Source organism: Lasiosphaeria miniovina, assembly GCF_030549165.1.
Source record: "Lasiosphaeria miniovina strain SMH2392-1A chromosome Unknown B0T26scaffold_4, whole genome shotgun sequence".
NCBI lineage: Eukaryota > Fungi > Ascomycota > Sordariomycetes > Sordariales > Lasiosphaeriaceae > Lasiosphaeria > Lasiosphaeria miniovina.
The window spans coordinates 4,549,586-4,564,007 of NW_026848223.1; the positions used below are offsets into that span (position 1 = coordinate 4,549,586).

Genomic DNA, 14,422 nt, shown 5'->3' on the forward strand with positions numbered 1-14,422 from the left:
TCGATTTCGTTGCAGGGCGAGCATCTGGATCCACGATGACCTCGGCGGCGGGTCGTCTCCTTTTCCTGATTTCCCAAGAGTCGGTGGAGAGAAAAGAGACACCAGAAAGAAAAATCGACGACGTTAGGGCGGTCGACGGGTCGTGGTGGCGTTCAAAAAGGACGACACCGTCGAGAGAGAATGCCGTGATGGGGTTGACGTTCGGCAGGGAGAAAGGAGGTGAGGGTGCAAACGACCGGAGAGCACTGGACTCCGGAAACAATAAGGAGTTGGCAAATGGAAGGGGAATGGCACTTTGGGGCGGAGCGCTGCAAGGGTGTCAGCCAGGGATGCAGGTGTGCGATGGGAGCAGGTAAAGGTAGTATTGGGATATTACACCACTTTGAGCCAGGGCCGCCGCCTAGGCTAAGATGGGTCGGAAGGCTCTCGCGTCCTTGTAAGCCGTGGGGTCCGCTAGACAAGCAGGTACCCGACTGTCCAAACTTGACTGCGAGAGGACTTTGGACGTAACGGCGCAAAACGGACAACAGGGGCCGGGATTCGATCTTGGGCTCTTTTGGAGAGACAGGTCACAGCGGGACGGCGGACATCGAGCCATTCGACCCCGCAGCATACACAAACTAACAAGGTACGCGGTGCATTCATTCAGCTTAGGATTGTGTCCTCATGCAATCCAATTGTCTCCCAACGAGGACTTGATATCAAGAAGCAAACGCGCTAAAGTTTATAACCTCTCGACCCGACAAGGCCAGGGCAGCATGCAGAGGTTGCGAATGCGATCGGCGGAATGGGGGGGCCCATGTGGCCCTGAGCCCTTGAGCCCCTGGGACGGATGGACCCATTCCAGTGCGTACGCCAGGCACCATTTTTTTGCACCCACGCCTTGCAGCCGCGGACGGCCGTTAGTGGTGGGATCGGTCACCGCAGAGCTAGGGGGGGTTGTGGTGGGTTCTGAGCGGGAGGGGGTGGTTTAAGATTGCGCCGCTTGTCCAAGGGGGCAAGTGCTCAAGAAAGAGTGGGCGGTGGCGCATGGTCCGGGGACTAGAAATGGGAAAGCGTGGGTACTGGGTACGTTGGCGCCAGCGCATTTCGCTTACTGGGCCTAGCAGTAGCATCTCGTCCAGCAAAGTCACCAAGACTTTGAAGCGTCCAAAAGAATGAAGGAGTGACCCCACCGGTGAGTGACCAGGGGGCAACTGGGGTCGTGGTTGGCCCATCGATTATTGTGCTGCCGCTACGGCCAATTTTCTTCATTACCCCAGCTCACTATGTGGGTCCTTTGGGATCTGGAAGACGAAGGTCGGTTTCGAACGCGTGCAGGTCAAGCCGATTACGATTCTTTGCGGATTCTTTGGCAGATTTTCCCCACCGGGCGTGACCAACAAGAAAACGCCAGCCGCCGCCCCCGAGTGCCCCTGCCCTGCCGGCTTTGGGTAGCGGTTTCTCCATCGTGGCCGTTGTCCGCGGCTCTGGAAATGAAGTGAGAAAGGAAGGATTCAAAGAAGGAAACAGGAAACATCCAGAGGAACGCTTTGTCGGCCGGCGACACGTGTGTGCTTCACGGACCACGCGCCTTTGTTCGAAGTTCGGGATAGTATACTAATTATGAACTCACTCCAGCGAACAGCACGCTTGGCGGCGGGCGCATCTCCTACGACACGAGTGGAAGCTGGCTGGCCGTCAATCAGATCGTAACCTAAGTGAGCACAGCCCTCTGCGGTCCTGCAGCAACAATACATGTGCGTTCCTGTACGGGGTGGTGTGGTGGTCCAGTCCAGTCCAGTCCAGTCCAGTTACGAAAGGAGGGGTCTCGGATGTGCAGTATTGACCTGAATTGTGTGTCTTGTCTCCGTATTAGTCCTTTCAATTCCCAGTCAACTTCCACTAGCAGACTTCTACCGTGTGCCGCTGCTTGCTGTGCTATGGAAGGTATCTGGAGACGTGTATTTTGTCAGGCGCAGAAACCGGACAGTGCATGCCCTCTTCGGCGTGGCATATCGCCTTTGCGAGCTGTGGTGATCAGCCGAATCTAAGTTAATCAAGCTGCTAATTAAGTCCCGCGAAAGGAGAAAGAAACCTGCAGATGCGTCGCCACTTATAGGAAGAGCTCTTGCTATATGACTCTAATATAATAGCTGGGCAAGCCACGGGAAGAGCAACCGACGTACATAGCTCGATCATGCTCGGGACGAGGCGATCATATATGTACGCAGTACGCAGCACAGCAACTTGAAGCCCCAAAAACGGCTCGGCCTCGTTTCTACTTGCCCCACAAAAATTCCGACTAAACGACGGGTCCGCTCTCCTTTGAACATGAAACCTTCATAAATGGAGCTTTAGCGATTGTGGGGGGTGAGTACGAATGTCTCTTTAGTACGGGATATTCCGTATTGTATCTTCATTCTTTTCTTCTTCGTCTTGAGCAAGGTGGCGCAGCGGAGCTGGTTTGATGCTTTGCGGAATCCTGTCTATCTCAGTCGACACAGCGGGTCACGGAAGATGCTTGCTGTACATGTTCAGTATTGCACGCAGCTGCCTCACTCCTAATATAGGCCCTCACTGTTTCGTTCATGTGGATCGCGGGTTTACAGATAAACAACAAATCCTCAACGCAGAAGAAGCCTAGTCGTCGTTTAAGACTCTTTTAACGTCTATCAATGACCGTCCGTGTTGTTGACCCTGGGACTGGCCAACCAGCCGACCTACCTAATTGAGGCGCCCGCCCAGAAGCGACGCGCCGGCCACTGACCTGGTCCGCTTGCCGCTTGCCGCTTGCCGCTTGCCGTTCTCCAGATAAGATGGCGTCGCTGCTTTGGCTGCATGGGCTACATTGTCGGCCAAGTAAAAGCCCAACCGGCCATCTTCGAGGACAGGCTCTGGCTGAGGCTCGTAGAACCCGACAGATGGCCGCCCTGGAGAGAAGGGACCCTTCCGCTCCTCTGCGAGATAAAAAAGCTTGCTTGAACGCAACGGGCTAAAATGCATGCGGCCACACGCACACACATACACACACACGCACACGCAACGCACACGCACACGCACACGCACGCACGCAAACACAGACAATACATGGAAACTACCAGGTCTTCATTGAATTGTGACCAGAAAGGAAGGCGGTTTACTCAGCACAACACCAAGTATTAATTGGGTGCCCAGGCTGGTTTGGGACACCACCACTGCGGTGGGTTCCAGGCGGAGGGGGCTGTGCTGCTGCCCTGTAGGACGAGGCCACCTCATGGATGGACGGTTGGTGGTTCACAGGATTTTCGGGGTTCGTTCTTTACGGAGTACGGATGCTCCAGGCTCCACCGATCTCGCCAGGCACCGGGCGCACGGGCGGGCGTCTTTCTCAATCGCTCCGGGCTGACCCAAAACCCGGTGGATCAAAGACACGGAAGAGTGAGAAGCGACTCGACTCGGCTGGCACTTCATCGCACGGAAATGGTGAACATAGCGGGCTCTGCTTGGCTTCATTCAGCTGAATGAGAAAATTCGGTGGCTTCGGACGGAATGAAGATGAAAGATGGGGTGAGCGTGCCAACAAAGCAACTCATGGTTGCGCTATTCACCAACCGAGCAAGATTATTGTTTCTGTGCCGCACGCCTTGCGCGACGCCAACGTCAAAGAGGGTTCTAACCTCTTGGACGGGCTGCGTGGTGCAGGTGGTGGGGAAGATATTTTTATACACGGACGCTCTGTAATATTCGCGCAGCAAACAAAGCACTCCAGACGAGAACGTGTGTGGTGCATTGCAGCAGGGCTACTGCTAGCCGTATGTCGTCAGCAACCAGCTGCAGGAACCGCTTTGCTGATATGGGAAAGCTGGCGGACATTCGTCGTGGTTTTCGGAAATCTAACATTTGTCGCGAGACAGTGGGGGATCAGGTGTCCGGCCAGAAGCGGAACACGGATTACAGGTAGTTGGCTGAACACAACCACATACTCGCTGCCTCCAGATGCCTGAACAGGCATCGAGCAGCAACGAATGGTTAGCGTGACTTGACTGTGCCTTTGTTACCTATCCCGACTCCCAAGCCAAGTGTGGTCCGATTATCTCCCGCACAATGATGGGCTGGGCACAAATCCATACTATTACTCAGTCCCGTCGCGATTAGCGGTCGGCCCCGGCTTTTTTTCTTGTTTCGTTTTGACGCACTCGCGAGGTGGCTCCCCTTACCCCCATCCACGAGCCCCCGTTCCTCGTTTCGTTTCAACTGGGCCGCCACGCCGCAAGTTGCTCACCTGAAGAAAGAAGGGAGCTGCGGCACGGCAGACCACCTGCGTTGAAGGATGATTTAGAATGTCTGCCACACCTCATCACCGCCAACATTTCCTCATGGAGAGGACCAGTCTCTCGCACCGTTAGTACGACCTAGTTGAGGCTCAGCCTCTCCGTCAGCTCTGTTTTCCGGCCCGCGAGGTCTAGTCATCTCAAGAAGTCGACATTGCTAGGATGGTTGGACGACCGCTCGAAAGCCATCTCGAGATATCCCCTCTAATCTGTCCAACTGCTGATCCGCTCGCCGGTCCACATTCCTCTCCCGCTGAATAGTAAGTGCTCCTTTTCATTTTATGACGCGGGTCATTGCTGCTGGCTGGCACGGTTGAATCTCGTCGGCTGCTCGACGCAGACATATCAAGCCGTGTCGGAACCGAGCCTCAGCGCTTGCGCTCTGTTTCCGGGATTTGAACGAGATCAATCGAGTTACAAGTGCAATATATTACCGGCAGTTGGCTTCCCCATTGCAATTAGCAGTATCGCGGCATACTTTGCCAGTGATTAGCCAAAATTCACGTTTCCTATCAAAGACATCCTCCAACTTCAAACCCTCGTTTCAAGATCGCCGAGAGTACGGGTTAGAGTCCTGGAAAGAACATAGAAAGTCTTGTGTGTACTGTGAGGCGATCCGTTGTTTGTCACAACCGCGTTATGCTCCCCATTAATTTCCCCTCCTTCCTTATTGATACCTCGAAAATTGATCCCGAGTTGGGTTCAGAACCTTCAATATTGATTGATGACATTTTCATCCGAAGGGGCCCGTTTCAGTCGAAGGGGGCCAAGCAGCTTCCATCTGCGTTGTCACAAGTGTGACGGCGAATGCGAGGGGAGGAACTCGCGTCTGGCTTGCAGTATAGCTTTAGCGTATCATGAGGTTGTAAAGATAGGCAGGCAAGTTCCGCCTCGTCGTTGTTGGGGTAGCGGAGAACCTTGGTCACTTCGGAAGATGCCATTGCAACGGATCTGCCCGGCCATCACCAGATCAGGGCAACAGGATCTGGGCCAAGGAGGCCGGGCTTGTGACGCTCAAGTGCTTGCCCACTTGAGGGGCTCCACGTGTTTTTCCGTCTCCTCACGGGCTCGATCTCGATTCCGTGAAGAGTCGGCCGCGAGCCAATGGCGGCCGAGAGAACTGCCCGGTTTTGTTGCTTACCGCTAGTTGTCCCCAAGTCGAGCCGAAGCCGGTAAGGGGTGGGATCGTGCTGGACAAGAAGATCCAATCCAAGGCGGTTACAACATCGGAGCCCGAGCTGTCTGCCGATTCAATGAAATTTCAACGGTAGACGCCGCCGCCGCCGAATAGCAGCAGCAGACCGACTCTGGTCCGGCTGATGGCTCGTCTCAGCTTGTCTAGCTCTTTAGCTCACACGGGGCAAGTCAGATGGGAATGGTTAGGAACGTTGGTGACCTGGGCATCCGAGGAGCAAAAGTGGTGACTCGGCAATGACCGATGTATGACACGAGATACGGAGGGGCAAGGCTTCTCTCTGCCCCCAAGAGTCTCCGAAACAAGATCGGTAGGGGGGAGGGGGGTGGGATGTTAGCTGCAGTTGCGGCTACGCAATGACCCCCGCCGGTCATATCAATATATCTTGCATCAGACTCTTCGTTGCAGATGTGATATCCACCGCATGGTTGCGCAGATCGAGACGTCTCCGCCTGCCATCGTCCGGGGTGGGACCCTCGCAATGCACCCAGGCCCCGATCTTCTCAACCCACGAGACACGATAGGACAGCAAGTTCGCCCTGGGCTATCTCGCCAGCCTGCAGGCGTCTCGTTTATCGTGCATCTACAACCATCTTCCGCAGTTGGCAAGGCCCACGGACAATGTGGACGAGTTCCTACTTGCACGACGGTTTGGTTCCGAAGCTGGCCGGTGAGGTGAAGGATACTTGCAGAATCGACAAAAGTGACCATGTCCTTGGCAAGAACCACTATGTCCAGACCCGGCTAGGTCTCAGCTTTTTAAGAGAAAAGGCCCTATGGGGCTCTCATCTTTGATGAGGTTGATTTGAAACGATTGGGTCGTCGTCCAGCCGAACAAGTGTTGACATTGCCGGACACCTCAAAACTATGGAGTCCCCGACTCTCATCTGCACTCTTACCCGGAGCAGCGAGAATAGAGGGCAGACGTGTCGATTAGGTTGTCAGCTAGCACTTAGGCGATGCAAGCTCTCTCGTTGGGGGTCACGGCGCAGCAGAAGGAGAAGTGGCGGCTTTCGCCGAGTTGGGTCGCCGTGCCGGGACGGTCGTCTGCGCCCAACCACCACCTTCCTCGACTCTTAGCGCCTTCGAGAGTCCGTGGTAGCGGCAGGCTGCGTCTGCTCGTCTGCCTCGAACTTCCGGGTGCTAGCTGTCTGCAGCTCTCGTACATGTACATCATCACAGTTGCGAGTCCCAGTGGTAAGTTTGATGTGATGAAGTGAGTCGCAAGCATGACGAGAAATGTATTGTGTCTGGCGCGGCCGCCAACACCGGCAGCATCAATGGCAATGGCCATGCTGCAAGGGTATGTGTCTGCTGCAGTGTTGCGTTCGCCACTTTCGCAGTCAAACAAACACGGGAGCCCCTCGTTCTCCCCACGATGCATTAGCCATCAGCCATCCGCCATCCCATCCGCTATCCGCTTTTCCAGCTCCTCCAGCATGGCTGGGTAGAGGTTTGTGATTGCGCCAGTCTCGGCTCGGCTTATACCCGGCTACGCCTTCCCTCGTCCGATGAGTCAGGAGAAATTGCCGGTAGTGACAGGTTGAGACCTCGTCGGTGGCTCCATCTATATGTCTGGCCCTTGAGGTTCCCGGCAAAGTCACCGGCCACCGTGTGCAGTCCCAAGCGTCGATGCACAAGGCGGGAAAGTCAACGGCCCTAGCAGGAGGTTTCCCGGGAGGTCGCTCGCGGTGAACGCAGCTCGGCAACGGTAGTTGCACGCAGCTACAAGTGGATCGCCCTCTAGCGAACAGGCCTCAACCTTGTCACACTGTCATTCAGGTCTCTTGCAACCGTCACACGAGGCCGGGCTGCCAAATTCGAAAGGAGAAACGAGCACTAGCGCATGCAACCACCGTTTGGGCGGCTGCAATCCGCGATTGTCCCGTCAGCGATGCCGAGTGCACGATGCCGAGTGCACAATGCCGAGTGCGGCATAGGATAGGGGGCACTCGGCGGGGTTTAGGATTGAAGGAGTGTGGGTGTGGATGTGCGTTAGTAGCAGACCAGTAGGTCAGGTTAGCACGGAATGAGAGATTCCCAGGTTCAGGTTCGAGCTGTTGGCTAGCACGAGAGATCGAGTGGGGTCCAGAGAAACTGAAGCCAAGGGGCCGAGCATTCGTCGGCTCTTTCCATTGGTACCTGTCCGTGATGGGAAGCTGCCATGGAGTGTTCTTAACATGGAAAGTGCATACCTCCTCTCTCCACTCCACACAAGTAGGCATCGTCAGGTATGCTCCTTCCACCACTAGCAAAGGTACTGTCAGGTAAGGTAGGGATCAAGAGACCCCACGGGAAGACCCCGCGTCAGATCTTGCTTGGCTTTGGTGTGAACCAACCAGGGCCGAATCCATTGCAGACCTGCGTCGTACAACGCCATGAGGATGGATGGTGGCCAGCTCAATCTCGCCCGCCGAGCCAAAGACCCGACAGCGCCCAGACTGGATATTGCAGACCGGGCTAGCTTGGGTGTCTTTGGGCTCTCCCGGTCGTCGATGCCGATCGGCGCAAACATCAAATTGTCTTGGTACTCTGCGAAACCATAGGTGCAAGGCTCCAGCCCTGGTAGATAGATGTACAGAGAGGTACTATTTAGACTAATGCCATGCCATGCTGTCTCGACATGGTGGCTGGATATTTCCAGAGCTTTCTTTTTCTAAGACCACTGCCCGTTTCCATAATAAATAGCTGACCGGTCTCCTCCTTATGTTTCCTCCTGCCATGGATGCCGCCTGCTCTCCCTGTGCCCCCGTGAGCTTCTCTGGCTTGTCAACCTCCCGATAACCCGGCTTGTGCCGCCTTAACCAGCGTCAACGTTTACACCAGTCAGTATTATTACTCAAGTTATCCTACAACTTGCTTTCGCTCGTTCTCCTGCCGACCACCCCTACACTATCTCGGCTCTTTCTCCTCGTGTTCAGTGTTGTTGTCTCTTGCCCCGTTGGTGACCTCTCTAGGGGGGGTTTCTCATATAAATATTCTGCTGATTACTTCCAACACAACCTGCCAGCCAACAGAGGGCGATACCCAAGCAAATCCCCAAAGGCACAGAGTATAAAGAACTCCTACTGCCGAGTGACTTCGTCCACAATATGGGCGTAGAGAAGACAATTCTTGTTGATGGGACCGGAGAGAAGCCACAACAGGGGCAGATGGTTTGGATCGAGTACACGGGCTGGTTGAAAGACACAACCCAGCCAGATAACAAAGGTGCCAAGTGAGTTTTTGTCCCAAAATGAGGTCCACCAGCAGTTGAAGTATGACTCTGACGGCTTCGCTCAATAGGTTCGACGCCTCGGAGTATGGCGAAGATTTCTCAACCCAGATTGGCGTCGGAATGCTTATAAAGGGTATACCTGCCTCACGAGCCGCACACATTCCAGGCGGAGAATCTAGGCTGATGCTCTTCTAGGTTGGGATGAAGCCGTTCTTGATATGAATGTCGGCGAGAAGGCCATTCTCGACATCACCAGGTAGGCAAATCGCAACCATTTACTTTGCCTTCATACTGGATAGCTCAGCTAATCAAGGGGTTGGAGCTCAGTGACTACGCCTATGGACAGAGGTATGAGCGCAACACACTACAACCTAACAACCCCAACGCCCCATAGCAATCCAACGCCAGTCCCACTTGCCTCAACAACTTCGTGGATGTTAGCAATTGACACTTTTCGTAGAGGCTTCCACGGTCATATCCCCCCAAACGCAGATCTGATATTGTGAGTCCAATCAACTGGGCTATATTCGGATATAAGCACTGACACCCCGACGCAGCGAAGTCTTCCTCAAGGCTGTGGAATAAGTGGCAGGCTTGGCGGATTATTATCCTAGGAAGTTATTGCTCGACCTAGTATCAGGAGTAGGTGGTTTACCCTGGCTGCTCGCGGGTATGTTAGAAATTCCTAGAAGTTTAAGAGTCGCGATGAAGGTGGTTTGAAGTGGTTTGAAGTGGAAACTAAGGTAGCAATCTGGTTCATCAGAACAATCTGCGTTGTTGCTTTATTTTGTTGCACTTATCAATGAATTACGACTGGTCAATGAGCAAACAAGTGGGTGGGCAGTTTTTACCGAGTATGGAATTACAGTTCAAGTTGAAATGGTGTCAAAAAATGGTGTCAACTATTAGAAAGAAGTTCATGGTCTTTCTGATTATCTCCTGATCAGGACTGAACAGATTCACGCAAGCTAGCAGGCTAGTTGGCTACCTTCAAGGCTGGAAAAGGAAGTGGCGAACGCAGGTATCCAAGAACCTACAGACGACCGAAAGCACTAGAATCAAGCTTTACTGGTGACTCAAAAAAACTTAAAGTCGGGGTCTTCAGCAACGAGACGCAAAAAGATCACTCCAAAGGTATCAGACATTATTGCCTGGCACATGGCTTTCTAGGCAAATGGTTACTGGGGGCCAGCAGAAGACTATGTGGAATGATACCCTGTCACGATGCTCTCCAATGGAGGGACGTTGGGCGAGAGGCTCGGTGGCGACTGGGGGGGGAGCTACCTATGATTGCGCCTCACTAGGTGGGCGGATTCATTTGTTGGTACCTTTACATGGCGATTCCGCAGGACGATACATCTGCTTTTTACATAAGCACAGCTGTTGGTCTGGCTCCCACTAGACGCACGGGTCATCTCGAGGCAGACGCTGCTGGGCTGGTGGGGTCGTTTCTGAGGTAGGTGCTGCCGTTTGCCCGCCCAGGCATCCCTTCGCCTAGTCCTACTGCATTGACGGAACGTGTTTAGAAATCATCGTCAAGCAAGGCATGTCATTCTGCATCACTCAGCTTCCTCAGCATTCTCTACTTCCGAGACGTGTATTTGTTTGAGATCAACCACGAAGAACTACTATATTGTCTGCTGTTTGCTCTTCCGGGACTTGGACAAGCTCCGCCTCATTTCCAAAAGACCAAGTAACATACCCCCTGGGCCCTGACAGCCGCCACCTGCTGTCCACCGCAGGCATCCCCGCAATTCTCTGGACAGCTTGGGTACCTAGCGGGGCTGACTTCACCTGGCAACCTTCGCCCTTCGCAAGCACTCTTCGCTGCTTGACCAACTACCCTCTCCTTAACGCAATAAATCACACCTGCGCACTTCGCGTAGAACAAGTACAACTGTCAAGCTGGGGAAGCGAAAAATTTCTGACGGGGACTTGCCTACATCCCTCAAGAGAACCATGACCGTGAGTCCATGTCCAGGCATCACCTTCGCAGCCTCGCAGAGGAGCTCCGCGACATCCGTTTGCAGCACCGCATCTATTTTCAGAAGAGTAGACTGACATGCGTTGCTTAATCTCAGGAACAGAGGCTCCCAGAGGTCGAACTCGTCACCAGAATGCAGGTGGACGAGTCCGTCGCGGGATCGACGACCGAGATCGACGAGTCGCTCTACAGTCGCCAGCTCTATGTCCTGGGCCACGAGGCTATGAAGCGCATGGGCGCCTCGAATGTCCTGATTGTTGGCCTCAAGGGCCTCGGCGTCGAGATTGCAAAGAACATCGCTCTTGCTGGCGTCAAGAGCCTGACTCTCCACGATCCCGCGCCAGTGGGCATCGCCGATCTGTCGTCGCAGTTCTTCCTCCGTGCCGAAGATGTTGGAAAGCCTCGCGACCAGGTTACTGCCCCCCGCGTGGCCGAGCTCAACGCATACACACCCGTGCACATTCATAACTCTGCTAGGTGAGCACGATCCTAGCGGACATCGAAACGCTACCTCTTTGCTTACACGTAGTTCCACCACAGCCTCGGCGAGAACTTATCGCAATTTGACAAATATCAGGTTGTCGTCCTCACCAACACGCCGTTAAATGTCCAGCTTGCTATCGGCGACTACTGTCACGAAAAGGGCATCTACGTTATTGTTGCAGATACCTTCGGCCTCTTTGGGTCTGTTTTCTGTGACTTTGGCAAACACTTCACCGTCATCGACTCTACCGGCGAGAACCCCGTCAACGGTATTGTTGCTGGAATCGACGAGGAGGGCTTGGTCTCGGCCCTGGACGAAACTAGACATGGATTCGAGGATGGAGACTTTGTCACGTTTTCGGAAGTTGAGGGCATGGAAGCTTTAAACGGCTGCGAACCACGGAAGGTCACTGTGAAGGGACCTTACACCTTTTCTATCGGCGACGTGTCCGGTCTTGGGCAGTACCAGCGAGGTGGTCTTTTTCAGCAAGTCAAGATGCCCAAGCACCTTGACTTCAAGAACATCTCGGCTGCCATTAAGGACCCCGAGTTTGTTGTTTCCGATTTCGCCAAATTCGATCGACCTCAGCAACTCCATATAGGATTCCAGGCGCTGCACTCGTTCATTCAATCTGCAGGCCACCTGCCTCGACCAATGAACGAAGAAGACGCGCTAGTGGTTCTCAACTCTGCCAAGGATCTTGCAAAGGCGGAAGGCGTCGAGGTCGAGTGGGACTACAAGCTGATCAAGGAGTTGAGCTATCAGGCAGTGGGCGATCTCAACCCCATGGCTGCATTCTTCGGCGGCCTCACTGCCCAGGAGGTGCTCAAGGCTGTGTCGGGTAAATTTCACCCCGTAAAGCAGTACTTGTACTTCGATTCGCTCGAGTCCCTCGCGACGGGATCGGCCCGCTCCGAGGAGCTATGCAAACCTCTAGGGACCCGCTACGATGGACAGATCGCCGTTTTTGGAAAGGAGTTCCAGGACAGGATTTCAAACGTTAAGCAGTTCCTAGTCGGCGCCGGTGCGATCGGCTGTGAGATGCTCAAGAATTGGGCCATGATCGGCCTCGGATCCGGACCCAACGGCCGGATCACAGTGACCGATAATGATTCAATCGAAAAGAGCAACCTCAACCGCCAGTTTTTGTTCCGGCCGAAAGATGTTGGCCAGATGAAGAGCGATTGCGCCGCCAAGGCGGTGCAGCACATGAACCCGGATCTCACCGGCCACATTGTATCGCTCAAGGACCGCGTGGGCCCCGAGACGGAGCATATCTTCAACGAAGATTTCTGGTCGGGCTTGGATGGGGTTACCAATGCTCTGGACAATGTGGAGGCCAGAACCTATGTCGATAGGAGATGCGTGTTTTTCCACAAGCCTCTGCTCGAAAGTGGCACTCTGGGAACGAAGGGCAACACCCAAGTGGTCCTTCCACGGCTTACCGAGTCGTACTCATCGTCTCAGGATCCGCCAGAGCAGTCATTCCCCATGTGCACTCTCCGAAGCTTCCCCAACAAGATCGAGCATACCATCGCGTGGGCCCGCGAGCTGTTCGAGAGTTCGTTTGTCAAGCCGGCCGAGACGGTGAACCTCTACCTGTCCGACCCCACTTACCTCGACAACACGCTCAAGCAAGGCGGAAACGAGAAGGCCACGCTCGAAATGCTGGTGGACTTCTTGAAGAACGAGAGGGCCCTTACATTCGACGATTGTGTTGCGTGGGCTCGCATGCTGTTCGAGAAGCAGTATAACAACGCCATCCAGCAGCTTCTTTTTAACTTCCCTAAGGACGCCACCTCGTCTAGCGGAACCCCGTTCTGGTCAGGTCCGAAGCGGGCGCCCGACCCGCTCAAGTTCGACTCCAAAAATGCAACTCACTACACTTTTGTCAAGTCGGCGGCGAACCTCCACGCCTTCAACTACAACATCAATGTCAAGGGGAAAACTAAGGAGGACTACCTGCAGGCTATCGATTCCATGATCATTCCAGACTTCTCTCCGGACTCCAACGTCAAGATCCAGGCCGACGATAAGGATCCTGTAAGTAACCATCGTTGATGAGGCACTTGGGCCGTTTTATGTTTGTTGTTAACAATTCTCTAGGACCCGAATGCCGCAGGTAGTGCCTTTGACGACAGTAAGGAGCTAGAGAACCTTGCTGGCGACCTTCCGAATCCCGGATCGCTAGCCGGCTTCAAGCTCACGCCGGTGGAGTTTGAGAAGGATGACGATACCAATTACCACATCGATTTCATCACGGCTGCGAGCAACCTGCGGGCCGAAAACTACAAGATCGAGCAGGCCGATCGACACAAGACCAAGTTTATTGCGGGCAAGATCATCCCCGCGATTGCGACGACGACGGCTCTCGTGACGGGATTGGTGGTGTTGGAACTCTACAAGATCATCGATGGCAAGGATGACATTGAGCAGTACAAGAACGGGTTCATCAACCTCGCTCTTCCATTCTTTGGGTTCAGCGAGCCCATTGCAAGCCCCAAGGTGGAGTACAAGGGACGCGATGGCAAGGTGACCCTCGATAAGATTTGGGACCGATTCGAGGTCGAGGACATCACTCTGCAGGAGCTGATAGACGACTTTGAGAAGCGCGGGCTCACCATCTCGATGTTGAGCTCGGGAGTCAGCCTGCTATACGCGGCCTTCTTCCCGCTTGCCAAGAGAAAGGACAAGTACCCCATGAAGCTGAGCAAGCTGGTTGAGGCGGTGTCTAAGAAGCCCATTCCGGAGCACCAGAAGGAGGTCATCTTCGAGGCCGTGACGGAAGATGCGGACGGCGAAGACGTTGAGGTGCCTTATATCAAGGTCAAGGTCCGGTAAATTATCGGCACAGGGGCAGGGCGGATGCCGGGAAGCTACGACGTATTGGGGCGAGCATGGTAGTGCGCTATGAAGGACTGGAAAGGGATATGCGGCAGAGCCTGGTAGCTATTGTGAACGACTAGGTATAGACTTGTCCCAAATTCAGGGGGTTTTCTCTTTTACGGCTATTTTGTTTTCTTGGCTTCCCCCTCGGGGCCTTTGGCTCAGACGGTACATTAGACACAATGCTAGATGCTTGTTAGTAGCAGAGACAGCGAAGAGGTCATCGGACCCAATGCCAGCAACCGTTTACGAATTGACTATTATATGCTGACTATTAACTTTTGTGGGAACTTTAGTGAAGCTCACCTGACTTTGTTGTGCTTGTGAGTGAGTCAGCAACCTTGGCGGTTGCTGGCGTGCATCT

General features: G+C 54.0%; 3 protein-coding genes across 3 annotated transcripts; all 3 read left to right on the forward strand.

Moving 5' to 3' along the window:
• Nucleotides 1–6,446: 6,446 nt before the first annotated feature.
• B0T26DRAFT_676323 (uncharacterized protein) lies at nt 6,447–7,202 on the forward strand (the record flags this gene model as incomplete). Its single annotated transcript, XM_060439963.1, has 2 exons — nt 6,447–6,684; nt 7,108–7,202. 2 exons carry the CDS (start codon nt 6,447–6,449, stop codon nt 7,200–7,202), a joined length of 333 nt encoding a protein of 110 aa, XP_060296912.1.
• Nucleotides 7,203–8,579: 1,377 nt separating this feature from the next.
• On the forward strand, nt 8,580–9,210 carry B0T26DRAFT_647125 (peptidyl-prolyl cis-trans isomerase fkr-3; the record flags this gene model as incomplete). Its single annotated transcript, XM_060437874.1, has 5 exons — nt 8,580–8,704; nt 8,773–8,837; nt 8,900–8,960; nt 9,032–9,052; nt 9,165–9,210. 5 exons carry the CDS (start codon nt 8,580–8,582, stop codon nt 9,208–9,210), a joined length of 318 nt encoding a protein of 105 aa, XP_060296913.1.
• Nucleotides 9,211–10,663: 1,453 nt separating this feature from the next.
• On the forward strand, nt 10,664–14,013 carry B0T26DRAFT_676325 (uncharacterized protein; the record flags this gene model as incomplete). Its single annotated transcript, XM_060439964.1, has 4 exons — nt 10,664–10,669; nt 10,792–11,165; nt 11,229–13,215; nt 13,279–14,013. 4 exons carry the CDS (start codon nt 10,664–10,666, stop codon nt 14,011–14,013), a joined length of 3,102 nt encoding a protein of 1,033 aa, XP_060296914.1.
• Nucleotides 14,014–14,422: the final 409 nt, after the last annotated feature.